Raw genomic sequence first — 16,554 nt, 5'->3', positions numbered from 1 at the left:
AACCCTTTTGTAAACTATGAACTTTGGATGATGATATGTCAGTAAAAGTTCATTGATTGTAGCAAATGTACTGCTCTGGTGCTGAATGTTTATAGTGGGGGAGGTTGTACTGTGTGGGGGACAAGGAGAGTTTATGGGAACTCTCTAGTTTCTGCTCAATTTTGCTGTGACCCTAAAACTTCCCTAAAAAATGAAGTTTATTAATAAAAAGTCCTTTCTTCATAAGAACAATATATTGTCATTGTAGAAAAGTGAATATAGCTAAATAAGAAAAATTACCCACAATCCTCTCATTCTTTTCCTACCTTTTTTTCCATACATGTTGGTACACATTTTGTATATATATGTTGTTTTGTTACAAAGATGGAATTATGGTATATGTAATCAGTTTTTGTTTTGAGTTAGCAGTACATCTTGAATGCTTTCCCACATACTTAAATGTTCAACGATTTTTAATAATTAATTAGTGCTCATCCACAATTGGAGAATAGACTGTTCTGGTTTTTAGAGAGGTGCTTTTTACTAAATACAGATTACCAGTTTTCTGGTTAGGCTACAAAAATGTAAATATCCACACCGTGCTGATTGCAACTTAATGTTTTTCTTTGGGATTATTTATTTCAGAACTGTAAATTAGCCCAAATGGTGGGTATTAGAACCAACTGATAGAATTCTGGGTAAACCAATTTTTGTAGTATTTTGTATTTTATGTAACTTTGAAAAACTCATTTACTTAAGTCCCATATGTTTAAAAAATAATAGAATTTTCAGGTAGTTGTTAAAGGAAACTTAGAATAATTATTACCAATAACAAAATAGTTATTAGCAAATTACTGGTTTTATTGGAGGCTAGTTCTTTAAAGCAAGGAGAATAATAATTTGAAGTTAATTGTACTAACATTGTATAGAATATATAGCCTTTTAGTTACTCTTACACATATTTTTGTCACCATTTTGGAATGACTGGCATCACTTCCTAACCATCACTGGAGAGTTACTTTTCACTTACTCATTTCAGAACTGTCTCCTAAGAACATGGGGGTTTATTATTTGGTATATTTCTTGTACTCTAATTTCCTATCTTAGAATCATGAGGAAACTGAATTTTAGGAAATTTTTTTCCCTTAAGGCAATTCATTTGTCTGCCTTAGTGTTATGGAGCTGAATTGCTATAGCTCTTTTTCTTGCTGTATTTGATGTATCCATGTTTAAAAATTATAGTGTCTTCTTTAAAAAGTATTAATTTAGACATTTTATGTTTTTAATGCAGCCATTCATGCATATATTAAATTACTGTGTTTTTCATTAAATGTTAATTCTGAAATTTTTGAATAGGAATTTCAGATGGCCTAATAAACATTTCTAAAATTATAGCCAAGTATCGCTGAGTAGGAATTTTCAATTAACTCTCATAAAGCATAAATTTGGGAGTTTGTTGTTTCTTAGGTATAAAATCATTCTTTTAGATGGAATAGTCTAAGTCTAGATTTCCTACCTTAACATTTATTTCATGTAGTTTTTCACATGTTTTCAAAGATAGATTTATTTTAGATCTAGACAATAGGCTAGTTGCTGACCCTAAAGAATCCTGAATTTAGAGATTATTTGTTTTAAGTCGATTCTCTCAATTTCAAAGAAGAGTATGAGTACACATTTTAGAATTGGATCTTATGCTAACTGGATCTGTTCACTAATAATTGTGCAGGCTAAAAAGCTTGGGTTAAATGTGATGACAGTCAATGCTGTGCTTATGTTTGCTTTTATGATGGGAAGTGACAATATTTTTATATATTTTATATATACTTATATTTCATATAAGTACAGGGCTTTTAAGGCATTTATAATTTCTTTAAGAAAGTTACAGCTGACTCAGTAGAAGATATGGGCCCACTTGGAAGTGTGACTAGAAGAAATGCTATTGAGCGGAAGAAAGTAAGAGGGAATGAAAGAGGGAGGCCACCAGGATTAATAGTATCATGTTTATTATTAGACTCTCTTATGGCTGGCAGTTCTTTATATTAGGAAAACAATCTATAGGATGGAGTCAGGAAAGCAAAACAGACTTTTGAACTTCCCATGATTTTCCCTCTGCCCTCCTATACAACACAATTTCTCTATACTTGGTGTGATAATTTTCAGCAATCCTGAACTGCTTGTAATCCCCCTCTTCTGTGTGTTGGGTGCAGGGGAAGGAGAGAGGGAGGGATTTTACTTTTCAAATGACCCAGGTCACATAAATCCTGTTGGCATTTATTAGTCAATAACAAAGTTGACTTATCATGAGTCTTTGACATTAAGTTACCAAGAGTCTGCAAAATGCTGTGGATTTAAGTTATGTGATTTTACTTGCTGGTCAGTTGATGCTCTTTTTAGGCTAACCTGGTTATAAATGCCTTGAGGAGAATTTAGAGATAGGGAAATCCTACATCCTGTTAGTTTATTTTCCTTTTTTTACTCTCTTAGTGGTTTTTTGGATGGTAAAGCAATTTTTCCCCAAGTTCTGCCTTACCAAGAGACAAGAAAGCTTAAATTATTTTATATCCTGAGTGTATTTCTGATGGTACTATTACGAGTAATTATAATTAACCGGTATATCTAGTTCACATCACAGAAAAATTCCCTCATTCGTTTTTCAGTCTATCCCTCCTTCCAGCCCTAGCGTCTGCCAGTCACTTACCAGTTTTCTGTCCCAATAGTTTTGATTATTCTGGAATGACATATAAATGGATTGATACAGTATATAGTCCTTAAGGAATTGAGATACAATTGACATGTAACATTCTATTAGTTTTAGTTGTATGGCATAATGATTTTATATATATTGTGAAATGATTACCATAATAAGTCTAGTTAACATCTATTACCACACAGATTTTTCTTTTCTTTGATATTAACTTTAAAGATCTACTCTCTTTTTATTTTTAAATATGCTCCATGCCTGATGTGGGCTAGAACTCATGACCCCAGGATCAAGAGTCTTATGCTCTACTGACTGAGACACCCAGGTGCCCCTAAAGATCTCTTTATTCTCTTAGTAATTTTCACATATATAGTACAGTATTAACTATAGTTACCATGTTGTACATTATATCCCCAGGACATACTTTTTTTTTTTAAGATTTTATTTATTTATTTGACAGAGAGCGAGAGCAGAACACAAGCAGGGGGAGTGGGAGAGGGAGAAGCAGACTCCCCGCTGAGCAGGGAGCCCAGTGTGGGGCTTGATCCCAGGACCCTGGGATCATGACCTGAGCTGAAGGTAGATGCCTAATGACTGAGCCACGCAGGTGCTCCAGGACATACTTTTTAACTGGAAGGTGTACCTTTTGACCTCCTTTACTCGTTTTGCCCATCAGTCTATTCTGTGTCTATAATTCAGTTTTTGTTTTTTTTTTAGATTCCATGTATAAGATCATATAATATTTGTCTGATTTATTTCACTTAGCATAATACCTTTAAAGTGCATCCATATTGTTGCAAATGAGAGGATTTTTTCCCTTTTTATGGCTGAATAAAAATCCACTGTGTTGGGTGTGTGTGTGTGTGTGTGTGTGTGTGTATTATACCACGTTTTCTTCATGCATGTATCTGTCAATAGATATAGTTAGCTTGCATGTCTTGGCTATTGTAAATAATGCTGCGGTGAATATGGGGGTACAGATACCTTTTTGAGATAGTGATCTTGCTCCTTTGGATATATACCCAGAAGTGGAATTGCTGGATCATGTGGTAGTTCTATTTTTAATTTTTTAAAAAGATTTATTTACTTATTTTAGGGAGAGACAGAGCAGGGGGTGGAGGGGCAGAAGGAGAGGGAGAAAGTCTCAGGACCCTGAGATCATGACCTGAGCTGAAACCAAGAGTCAGATGCTTAACCAACTGTACCACCCAGGCTCCCCCTATTTTTAGTTTTTTGAAGAACCTCCATACTGTTTTTTCTAGTGGCTGCATCTGTTTACATTTCTACCAACAATATGCAGGGGTTCCCTTTCCTCTGCATCCTTGCCAACACTTGTTACCTCTTGTCTTTGTGATGATAGCCATTCTAATAGGTATGAGGTGTTATCTCATTGTGGCTTTGATGTTCATTTCCCTGATTAGTGATGTTGAGCCCCTTGTCATGTATCTGTTGGTGTTCCTTGGAAAAATGTCTATTCAGATTGTCTACCTGCTTTTTAATTGGATTGTTTGTTCATTTGAGTTGTATGGGTTCTTTATATATTTTGGATATTAACCCCTTATCAGATACATGATTTGCAAATATTTTCTCACATTGGGTAGGCTGTCTTTTCATTTTGTTGATGGGTTTCCTTTACTGAGCTGAAGGTTTCTAGTTTGATGTACTCCCACGTGGTTGTTTTTTGTTGCCTTTGATTGTGGTATCAAATCCAAAAGTCGTTGCTAAGACCTGTGTTAAGGAGGCTCCAGGAATTTTATGGTTTCCAGTCTTATGTTCAAGTCCTTAATCCATTTTGAGTTGTTTTTGGATACAGTGTAAGATATAGATCCAGTTTCATTTTTTGCATGTGGCTGTTCAGTTTTCCCAACACAGTTTGTTGAAGAGGCTGTCCTTTTCCCATTGTATATTCTTAGCTCCTTTGTTTTAAATTAATTGATCTTACATGTGTCTTTATTTCTGGACTCTGTATTCCATTCCATTGATTTACATGTCTTTTTATGCCAGTACCATGCTGTGTTGATTATTATAGCTTTGTAATATAGTTTACAATCAAGGAGTAACTTGATTTTGTCAAAAGAAGTTTTAAATTTTCATGAAATTCAGTTTGTCAGTATTTTTCTTCAGTTTTGTCTCCAGCTTTGTTGTTCTTTCTCACAATTGGCTTTAGCCATCAGTGTCTTCTGTGGTTCCATACAAATTTTAGAATTACTCGTTCTATTTCTCTGGAAAAGTGCCATTGGAATTTTGATAGGGATTACATTGAATCTGTAGATTACTTTGGGTATTGTGGGCATTTTAACAGTATTCTTCCAATCCATGAGCATGGACTGTCTTTCCATTTCTTTGTGTCATCTTCAGTTTCTTTCATCAGTGTCTTACAGTGTTACAGTGTTCATTGTACTAATCTTTCATCTCCTTGGTTAAATTTATTCATAGGTATTTTGTTCTTTAATGCAGTTGTAAATGGGATGTTTTCATAATTTCTCTTTGTGATAGTTTATGAATGTATAGAGATAGAGTTTTGTCTATTGTGTATATTGCAACTTCACTGAATTTATTAGTTTGACAGGTTTTTGGTGGAGTCTTCAGGGTTTTCTATGTATAATGTCATGTTGTCTGCAAACAGTTTTACTTTCTTTACAGTTTGGATGCCTTTTATTTTTCTTGCCTGATTGCTTTGGTTATGACTTCCATTACTGTGTTCAATAAAGGTGGCAACAGTGAGCCTCCTTGTCTTATTCCTGATCATGAAGAAAAAGCTTTCAGTTTTCACCCTTGAGTATATTTGCTGTGGGCTTGTCATATGGCCTTTATTATGGTGAGGTACATTGTACATAGCCTTTTGGTAATGGTATTTTTAATTAAGCATAATGCATTTGACATTCATCCGTATTGTTTTTATCATTAGTTCTATCCTTTTTATTACTGAGTAATATTTCATTGTGTGTACCATAGTTAGTATCTAATTGTCAGTTGAAGGATATTTGAGTTGTTTCCAAGTGTGGCGGCTTATAAATAAAGTTGCTGCAAACGTTTATGTACAGGTTTTTGTGAATGTAAGTTTTTATTTTGCTTGGGTATATACCTAGGGATGGAATTGCTGGTTGTATAAGAGTATGTTTAACTTGGTGAGAAACAACCAAACTCCCTTCCAAAGTGGTGGTACTGTTTTGCTTTCCGCCAGCGAAATGTGAGGGTAGGTGTGTGTGTATGTATGCATGAATATTTATAAAAATATAAATGAATATGTGTTTACATATACATATAAACATACACACAAGAATGTGTGTGTGTGAGGCATCCTTGTTGGCCCTAGATATTGTAAGTTTTTAATTTACTCATTCCAATAGGTGTGTAGTGATACCTCATTGTCATTTTAAGTTGCATTTCCCAAATGCCTACAGTTGAGCATTTTTCCCATATGCTTATTTTTTATCTGTGTCTCTTCTTTGGTGAAGTACCTGTTGAAATCTTTGGCCATTTTTTTTTATTAGGTTGTTTTTCTTATGATTTTGTTTTGAGAGTTCTTTATATATTCTGGAGTGCTTTTCCAGATTTGTGTTTTGTAAATATTTATTCCCAGTCCTGGGCATGTCTTTTCATTCATCTTTCAAAGAGAAGAAGTTTTAAATTTTCATGAAATTCAGTTTATCAGTATTTTTTTTCTACAGATCATACTTTCTTTGTTTTTATCGAAGAAATATTTGCCTAATCCAAGGTCATAAAGATTTTTCTTTTGTGTTTTCTTTTATAAGTTTTATGGTTTTTGGTTTTACATTTAAATTTAATGGTCCCTGTAAGTTTGTTTATAGTACAAGTTATGGATTGATGTTTGTTTATTTTTGCATGTGGATGTCAGGTTTTTCAACAAATGCTGCTAGAACAACTAATCTCTATGGAATTACCTTTGCAAAATCTATTGGTTGTAAGGTGTGGTTCTATTTCTAGTTTTTCAGTTCTGTTCCTTTGAACTACATGTGTCTACCCCTTCATCCATACAATACTGTCTGGATTACTAGATCTTTATAGTAAGTCTTAACATTAGATAGTGGGTACACCCAAGTTTATATTTCTTTTTCAAAAATGTTTTGGCTATTTTAGATTCCTCTGTATAAATTTTAGAATTAGCTTGTGGATTTTTAAAGGGGGAAATATTCTAAAGAAGAGGTGACCGATGACTTGAGCCATAAAGGGTGGATAGGAATTGAAAGACATGAAAATGTATGTATCAGAGGAAATAGAAAACCAAAGCTACACCAAAAAACCTGGAAAGATAAGAAAGGTTGGGGGAAAGAAATCAGTCCTGAGAAAATTGATGTGAAAATTCTAATCTAGTCCAATTACCCTCCCCCCCGTTTTCTGTGGGATAATTAGATTATATTCAATATGTTTAGATAAGTGGGAGGAAGTAAGTAAATACAAGAGACATTAAAGCATAGTGACTGTTAGGTAGAGACTAAGTAATTTGGAATGATAGAGTTGTAAGCTTTGGTTATCCAAATTGGTTGCTGATGAAATAAAATGGTCTAATTATTTTGGAATTTTGAAGTGATTGATAGATTTATAATCCCAGGTCTCTCTTTTTCCTTTTAGCATGGGTATCTCACATATGAGAGAAAATTTCCAAATACACAGAAAAGGAGTTATATTCTGATTCTTTGGGGTTTTGTTTTGTTTTTTTTCCTCTTCTTGTAGTACTTTCTTTAGCTGACAAGTAGACTGTGCCCTTAATCCTTTATAGAGTTAGAAGCTTCCTTTAGTTATCATTGTGGGTTCCCATAAGATTACTTTTGGATTACCTTTAGATAGAAGTATAGCAACTATTATGACATCTCATTTTCATCCACAGGCTTTATTGTCATGTATACCTATACATTTTGTTTGGGTCGGTAACTAGTTTGGCTTGGGATTTGAAGTAGATCCCTAAGAATAAACCAACTAGAAAGAAGACCTATTGAGTTCAAGTATTTTTATTTTTTTTAAATTTATTAAAAATTTTTTTTTTTTTAGTAATCTCTACACCCAACACGGGGCTCAAACTCATGACCCCAAGATCAGGAGTTGCATGCTCTTCTGATTGAGCGAGGCAGGCATCCCGAGTTCAAGTATTTTTAAAGACCAAAAGAACCCTTGTTACTGCTTTTTTTTTTTTTTAAGGTTTTATTTATTTGACAGAAAGCACAAGTAGGCAGAGAGGCAGGCTCCCCGCTGAGCAGGGAGCCCGATGTGGGGCTTGATCCCAGGATCCTGGGATCATGACCTGAGCCGAAGGCAGATGCTTAACCGACTGAACCACCCAGGAGCCCCAACTACTGTTATCTAAATATTTGGTTTCTCAGTAAGGGTCATAGAAAAAATAATGTCTCTGGGTTAGGAAAGTGTTTGCTATCACCTTATATTAAATGTACTGATAAGTTTTGACCTGGTTATCTTTGGTCGATTCCCCAGTATTAAAACTTGCCATTCTTGTCCTGGGAACTGTACTCTCTCCACCTGTCCTTGACCATTTTATAGATTACCTGTTATGGTTGGCCCTTGAATGACTTGTAGGTTAGGAATGCCAATCCCCCATATATTTAAAAACTCATATATAACTTTATACTGCCCTAAAACTTAACCAGTAAAAGCCTACTGTTTGTTGACTGGAAGCCTTACTGATAACAGTCGATTAACACACTTTGTGCATGTTATATGTATTATATACTGTATTCTTAAAGTAAGCTAGAAAAGAAAATGGTATTTAGAAAGTCATAAGGAAGAGAAAATACATTTACAGTACTACAAAAAAGTCTGCTTATAAATAGACCTAAGCAGTTCAAACCCAACATTGTTCAAGGGTCAGCTTCATTACCCTCATCCTTTGTGATAAGGATGTTTTATTTTCCCTTTAGTTGTACTCTTTCAGCATAGTGACAAGAGGGAGCAATGCAACTACCTGATAAGTGGGGACAAAGTAGTAACAAGAAATGCCAAATTCTTTATAGCATTTTTTGAGAGTAGAATATATATTCTATTACTTTATTTTTCAAGTAGTGCTATTAAAATGGTGTAAGCTACATGAGGGCAAAGATATTGTTTATCTGTAAAAGTTCTCTAGTAGTTCTAGTGCTTGGTATAATATGTGATGGTAGTAGACCTGCAATAAATATTTGTTGAATAAATGTTAAACTGGTCAGAAACTTGAAATTCCAAAGATCTGAGGTTATTTTTTTTTCATAATGTTTTGTGACTTTACCATCATAAAACATGGGTTTTGTTTTGCTTTGTTTAGAGTAGTGTTTAGTGTTTTGTTTAGAGTGGGAGATACTCATGAAAACTTTGGGGTTCTTTTTGAATGTTTGCATTCTTATCATCTATGGACTTTAGTTGAATATGTCATTGCAGACAAATGCCATCCAGAGAGGCCCTTGGTATAGAAGTAGAGTGGGGAATGCTAATGAAATCATTATTTATCTCAGGGTGTCCTCTAAGCTCTTGAGTGTCATCAGTCTTTATTTTTAACAGTATGATCCTACTATATATAGTGTGATTTGGCTAGGTACTGTTTTTTGGTATCAGGTGGTGAGCCCATTCAGGGAAAGTATAAATTTTATGTGACAGTTATAATGATTAAGAGTTGTGTATAGTTAAAAATAGATATTGATGAGGAAATAGAAACTTCAGAAATGCTGCACCTCAAGGGGTTATTTTGCTTCACTATAAAAAAGGTGAACTTAGATTTATTTTATCAGAAAGGAAAATCATCTTAATGCTTAAGACCAGATGGGAAGGATGGATGTTAGGTGGTTATTCATTAAATAACAAATAATATGTTTCATAACCTTTGGGAATAAATGCCAGTCATAAGACATTTATTTGAGAGTATGTAAAATATAATAAATCATTGACATCTTGCCCTAAAATGTAAGCAGAAATATCTAATGTGGGCTTAATTTTGTCTTCCTCCAGGGGTGCCTGGTTGACTCAGTCGGTTAAGCGTCTGCTTTCGGCTCAGGTCATGATCACAGGGTCCTGGGATTGAGTTCTTTGTTGGGTTCCCTGCTCAATGGGGAGTCTACTTCTCCCTTTACCCTTCCCCCCTGCTCATGACCTCTTTCTCTCAAATAAATAAACAAAATCTTTAAGAATTTTTTTTTGTCTTCCTCCAGCTCTGGGAAATTTGCTAGCAGTATTTCTGCCTACTTAATATTTGTATAAGTATGTGTCTAATGATTTGTATTTTAGGGTTGAGTAGTTAGAAGTCTCTGATTCATTATGAAGCAGTCTGTGGTAGTTGTAGCATTCTTTCTTTCTTAGACTGAATTCTAAGTGAAATAATAGTAATTGTGGTGAGCTATAGATGTGGATAAAATGACCTTAAATTTAGACAGCATGGTGAGAGGGAAGCTCTGGTTTAACACTATAAGAACATTTTATATGTACTGTATAGGCTGTTCTTTTATTATAAGTTGTTCTAGATAACCACTATTAACAGAAGTCCAGATTAGTTTTTTTGTTTTTGTTTTTGTTTTTTTGAGGGGGAGTAGTTGTGTTATTTTATTAGCCTCAGATATAAAATCTGAGATTTGGGATTCTTTAGCAATAGTATATTTGGGTATATTTCACATATATTTTATAATATGCTATTCGCTGAAACAACATGATATATAAGTATCTTGCATTTTATTTATGGTTTTAGAAAATCCAATTTAAACTTTTCTAGGGCAGAGTAGGTCTAGTGCTGTGTATAATATTGCTTGTAACTGGGGGCACCTGGGTGGCTCAGTTGGTTGGGTGGCCGACTTGATTTCTGCTTAGCTCATAATCCCAGGATCCTGGGATCAAGCCCCACATTGGGCTCTGCGCTCACAGGGGAGTCTGCTCGAGGATTCTCTCTCTCCTTCTGCCCCTCACCCTGCTTGCTCTTGCAAGCTCTCTCTCTTTCTAAAGTAAATAAATCTTAAAAAAATATTGCTTGTAACTGAAAAAAATTGGAATACATTTCCCATACAGTTTGTATTTTATGAGTTTACATGAAATTTTTTCTGTGGAACAGAAGGCTGAGAAATGAACTAATGAAAAATTTCACTATGTGTAGTAATTAAATAGCTTTAAGTGGTGGAGATTAAAACTAGTTTACTTTTAGGATAGTTCATGTAGGAACTAAGAAGTACGACATAATCAGGTTCTTGGTCCTGGACTGATGGTAACTCTCAGAAATTTCGCACTAGAATCTGAGAGGGTCATGTAGATGATATGCTAATTTTCAGTGAATGAAAGTGGATGGCAGGTTTAAAGAAGCTTATGTAGTTAGCATTTGGGGAGCTCGGTGGAGTATTTTTTTATAGTGTTGAAATGGCGTTGAAGATTGGGAAGTTAAACAGGTTGTGATGCCAAAGGGGCTTTTATTGTACTCTGTTACATGAACAGGATCCCTAGTATAAATTAGGTTGATGTAACAAGAGGATCCTTTGGGAACTGATGTAAGATGTTGTAAAAATTAGAACTTATGGAAAAACCAGTTCAAAAACGTACCTGTTTCATCAATTTGAAAAAGAAGATAAAGAATTAGCTGTTAGGCTTTCCAAAAGAAAACATTTCTATTTTTTGGATAAAAAGTATTAATTACTCATTAGTTAAGCCTTAGAACGACCTATGAGACTACTAGAAACCACATTACCAGTGTCACATTTAGAGAGTTAAATTACATTTGAATTATTATTTTATATTTCACGGTATTTTGAAGTAGGTTTTTGTGGTATGTCTCAATGTGAAAAGTTGATGCTGAGGAACTGAGAGGGGAAACTAAAGCTGAATAGGAGGCTTCAGTATTACCAATTTCCCAAATTTGAATTCTCTAAGTCTTTAGTAGTATATTTGAAAACCTGATGTTTGAGAGAGTAATGATCACCAGAACTATAGACTCTACTAAATTGCTTGTTAGTTAACCCAAATGTCAGATGTTAAAGCTTTAAGCAGACAATGCAAATCTGTATTCGTTTTGCATTAAATGACTTGTATTTTCATTGGCTTCCTAATCAAATTTGAAAGAGATCTCTGACCCCTAATATGACAGTATTAATATTACTTTGGTTTTACATATAAACACTGGTAAACATTTCATGGACTTGTTTTGCAGGAACAGATTTTGTAAATTTTAGTGGATTTAGGAAAGTGGAAATTTATGAAAAAAAAATTCCCTATAGTTGTTTTCAAAATAAGAATTAGAGGACCAAGAAGAGATAGTAATTATTGACCTGTCTAGATTATTAAAATATTTAGGGGATTTGAAATTGTGTATTAATTACCATTTCCTGGGATTAATTTTTAGAAAAGCATTGACTGAAAATTGTGAGATGGAAAAGGTGGGAGGAAAGGAAGGTAGCATATTTTAGGATTATAAAGCATGTACTCATTCCACAAATGTAGTTTTTTAAAAAGGTTTTATTTATTTATTTGAGAATGAGAGAGAGAGAGCACAAGAGGGAAGAGGGTTAGAGGGAGAAGCAGACTCCCCGCTGAGCAGGGAGCCCGATGTGGGACTCGATCCCGGGACTCCAGGATCATGACCGGAGCCGAAGGCAGTCGCCTAACCAACTATTTTAAGTGCCTACTATGTGGTAGGAACTATACAGCAATATAAAAAGGACATACCTCCACACAAATAACATATAGTCCCCTTAAAGAACATACCATCCAGCGGGAGCCGTGATTAAAAGCCACATTAAGTTGACCTCTAATCCTATGTTGTTTTTTTTTTTTTTTTTAAGATTTTATTTATTTGACAGAGAGAGACACAGCGAGAGAGGGAACACAAGCAGGGGGAGTGGGAGAGGGAGAAGCAGCCTTCCCGCCGAGCAGGGAGCCCGATGCAGGGCTTGATCCCAGGACCCTGGGATCATGACCTGAGCTGAAGGCAAACGCTTAACAGCTGAGCCACCCAGGCACCCCACTAATCCTATGTTCTGTGGTTTAATGAAAATGATCTAAAATTAATGAAACAGTTTTTTATTTTTGCGTATTTTGCAGTCTTTTTTACTCCTCTGCAATGTAGTGAATGGATTTGTAGCATGTCATTGGGTTTGGATCTGTTTAATTTGGCTTTGCTTAATCTTGTGTTTTTGTGGAATCTTATATTAGTATGCAGAAGTACTCAGAGATACACATACCTTGTGCACAGTAGAAATTCCGAAAACCTTGTCATCTAAAAATTTTACTTTTAGAAGTGGGACGCCTGGGTGGCTCAGTTGGTTAACCGTTTGCCGTTGGCTCAGGTCATGATCCCAAGGTCCTGGGATAAGAGTCCCACATGGGGCTCCCTGCTCAGTGGGGAACTTGCTTCTCCCTCTGCCTGCCGCTCGCCCTACTTGTTCCCTCTCTCTCTGACAAATAAAATCTTAAAAAAAAAAATATTTTACATAGATTGAATGTGGTAAAAAGTAATTTTTTTTCCCTGTGGAGAATGATCCTATTCTTTGTGCTGTATGAAGATCTGGGATATGTATGGGAAATAAAATATGGGTTAGCATTAACCAAATTGTATGGTAAGATTAAAGCAGAGGACTTAACCTGGAAACTTGGAAGTAAATTACTGTTAAACCGGTTGAATAGATCTGGGAAACTTTCTCTTTTCCCCTTTTAGTAAATGGGAAAGTGACTATTTTACATTCAGAAATATGAGTAGATATGGTATGGGAAATTTTGATTGTATTCTTATGAACTAGCTGTGTTTTTGAAACAGTTAGATTACCACTAACTTTTCTTTATTTACCACCTGAAAGTAAATTCCATTGAATTATAAATTCTAAACTCTACTTGGAAATACTCCCATATTAGGCACTTGGTTTTGGTGTGTGTGTGTTAAATATGAACAAAGAACCAACTATTAAAAAAAAAAACACAAAAAACAAGGCAACTTACAGATAGCATGCAGGATTTTAATTAGGCTCAGGGCTTTGTCATTTGCTTTTCTTGCTATATCTGAACTAGATTTTATTTTCTGGAACTACCAAGCAGTAATTCTTGTGTTGTACCCCTCGAATGGTTACTTTAGGGCCATTTGTCATATGCTTCATACATTGCACACTTGAGGATTTTTATATCTAGTTGTCATCACTCATGATCATTTGGTGATTATTTTCGCAGTTACATAAAGAAGACTATATAATATTTCAATTAAGGTGGCCATGTAACTCCATCATTCAAATTTGGACACTTTTTTTTTTTTTAACTATTTTTAAGTAGGCTCCATGCTCAGTGTGGAGCCCAACATGGGGCTGAACCTAGGACCCTGAAATTAAGACCTGAGCTGAGATCAAGAGTTCAATGCTTAACCAACTGAGCTACCCAGGTTCATCCCCCCCACCCCCCGCCAAGTTGGACACTTTCGAGAGTGAAATATTACTTAAGAACAACAGATTTAAACCAAGACTGGCTAATACTAAGAAAATATTATGTAGGATGTTTTTGACTGCAAGTAACAGAAAACACAACCTAAACAATAAGGGAAGTATATTGGCTTGTGTATCCAAAAAGCCCAGTGTTTGGGAGTCCTACAGGTATGATTTGGTGAGGGCTCTGTTTCTCTCTTTTCTAGACTCTGACTTCTATGGCTGTCTTCCCTTATAATTGTTGGACGGTTGCAAATAGTGGTGTGGACTATATTCTTCTTTTATGACTAGCAGGAGAGAGAAGCCTGCTCCTTCCATAAGCATAGAATGAATCTTAAGCCTCATGATTATTAGATACTTCTGAACTAATCTCTGTGACAAGAGGAATGTCATGTGCTGATTGTCTTAGATATAAGATATTTGAATATCACTGAGGTAAGGAGGTTGGATTACTCTGATATTCTTAGACTAGTCAGAATCCATTCAGAAAACTGGTGTAGGGTCAGTCTGTTTAGGAAAGCAAGGCAGCTAAAGGAATAAGAAGGGAATGGATGTTTGGGATAGAATGGATGTTCGGGAAGCAGCCACAAAGTTCAATGTGAAATCCAATGTCATTGTTTGCATTTTTCCTTAGGCATCTGTTCCCGATTTCCTGCAAGAGCCTAACATACTATGTTTTCCTTCTAGTGAGAATTTGTAGTAAAAATTGACTTAGTAGCCTGGCAAGGGGAGAGAAAAAGAAAACTTATCATCCCATTTTTCTTTTTTTCTATAAGACTGTAGTAATTGATGATCATCTTTTTTGTTTGTTTAAACAGACTAATAGGGATGCCAAAGGAAAAATATGATCCTCCAGATCCTCGCAGAATTTATACCATCATGTCAGCAGAGGAGGTAGCCAATGGGAAAAAATCTCACTGGGCAGAATTAGAAATCTCGGGTGAGTGGAATCTGAAGCATTTAAACCAGGATATAATAGCAATAATGAACACAGATTGAATATTGTCATATTTACCTCTTTGCTGTACATTTTAAAATAGATGAACTAATTGAGAAAATAAAAGATGCAGAGGTACTAGTGCTTAATTTACCTGTGACTAAATATCTTTGTTTCTGTTCATTCTTTTGAGATAATACCTTGGGCCAGGATTGGCATCTGTAATTGAGGACATTGGGAGTTCAGTTTCTGAGTAAACCAGGTTCTTTAATATAATAGATTTTTTTTGGCTATTGCAGAGTAATTATTTTTGCAAATTGAAATCTTTGCTATTCTTCTGTCATCCTAGTGTTGGCAGAGTAGGAAACCTAGAAGCTATTGGTTTATTCTAACAAATAACTAATAACTGTGTTACATGACCGTTCATGTTTAGGATTTGTTAAAATAGAATATGACTTCTAAAAACTTACAGCCCCAGTCTACTAGTGAGAAAAAAATCAGACAAACCCAAACTGAAGGACATTCTATAAAATACCTAACTAGTAATTCTCAAAATTGTCAAAGCCATGAGTAACAAGGAGAGACTGAGACTCTGTCACAGCTGGAGGGGACTAAGGAGATATGATGACTAAATGCAAAATGGTATCTTGAATTGACTCTTAAAACAAAAAGGTGTAAAAACTGGTGAAATCCAAATGAAATCCGTAAATTAGTAATGTACCAATAAAAAGTAATGTACCAATATTAGTTTCCTAGCTTGGACAAATGTACCATGGTAATAGAAGAAGCTAACATTAGGGGAAACTGGATCAGGTGTATATAGGAACTCTATTATCTTGTTAATTTTTTTGTAAATCTAAAATTACTATAAAGTTAAAAGTATTAAAAATAGAATATAATTACTCTCTTTCTTTTATGAATTGGTACAATACAGATAATATGTAGAATGGGTTTTTTTTCCTGCAGTAGGCTTTCATTTGGAAGCATTAAACTCACATCATAGTGTCAATAGCAAGAATTACCTGTACCTTTAGCTAAAAGGTAACTGGGTGGATATAGGTGATGGTAATCAGTGGAATGAATATGAGTAAATCCTAATGGGCTAACCCAGGGTTTCTCAACTTGGCATTGCTGACACTTAGGGCCAGATAGTTCTTTGTGGTTGGGGGCGGTTGTGTGCACTGTAGGTTGCTTAGCAGCATTCCCGGTCTTTACCCACTAGATGCCAATCGTGCTACTTGCTCTCTTTTTAAAGATTGAACGGATGTTAATTTCATGGTAGACATGATATTGGAATTTTGACTATGAAGATAGTTATCGAGCAGTTTGGGTCCATAATATGATAGTTTCCCATATATATGTTTAAATATAAGTTAATATTAACGTATATTAATATGTTAAGCATATATTAAGTTTAAATACATATGAATATTAACATGAGGTATTACCATCTTGCAAAGAATTCCATTAAAACACACATGGGATAAAAGATTGCCGTAATACGTAGCAGTGGAGATCTTAAGGACTAATTTACATAAATTATAATTTTTTAAATTAAGTATAGTTGA

General features: G+C 34.9%; 1 protein-coding gene across 2 annotated transcripts in view; it reads left to right on the top strand.

The window, feature by feature from the left end:
* The window catches only part of CNOT6L (CCR4-NOT transcription complex subunit 6 like), a 104,602-nt gene that overhangs the window by 25,709 nt on the left and 62,339 nt on the right, over positions 1-16,554 (top strand). For both annotated transcript variants that reach the window (XM_025886954.2, XM_025886953.2), the window contains exon 2: positions 14,868-14,989. In XM_025886954.2, coding sequence (XP_025742739.1) covers positions 14,878-14,989 — 112 coding nt within the window. In that variant the 5' untranslated portion in view covers positions 14,868-14,877. The remainder of the gene's footprint in view (positions 1-14,867; positions 14,990-16,554) is intronic.

This window comes from Callorhinus ursinus, unplaced genomic scaffold (assembly GCF_003265705.2).
Source record: "Callorhinus ursinus isolate GAN/ISIS: 27379988/994484 unplaced genomic scaffold, GSC_fseal_2.0 scaffold4, whole genome shotgun sequence".
Taxonomy (NCBI): domain Eukaryota; kingdom Metazoa; phylum Chordata; class Mammalia; order Carnivora; family Otariidae; genus Callorhinus; species Callorhinus ursinus.
The sequence above is the reverse complement of the archived record's forward strand: the minus strand, read 5'-3'. Positions and strand labels throughout refer to the sequence as shown.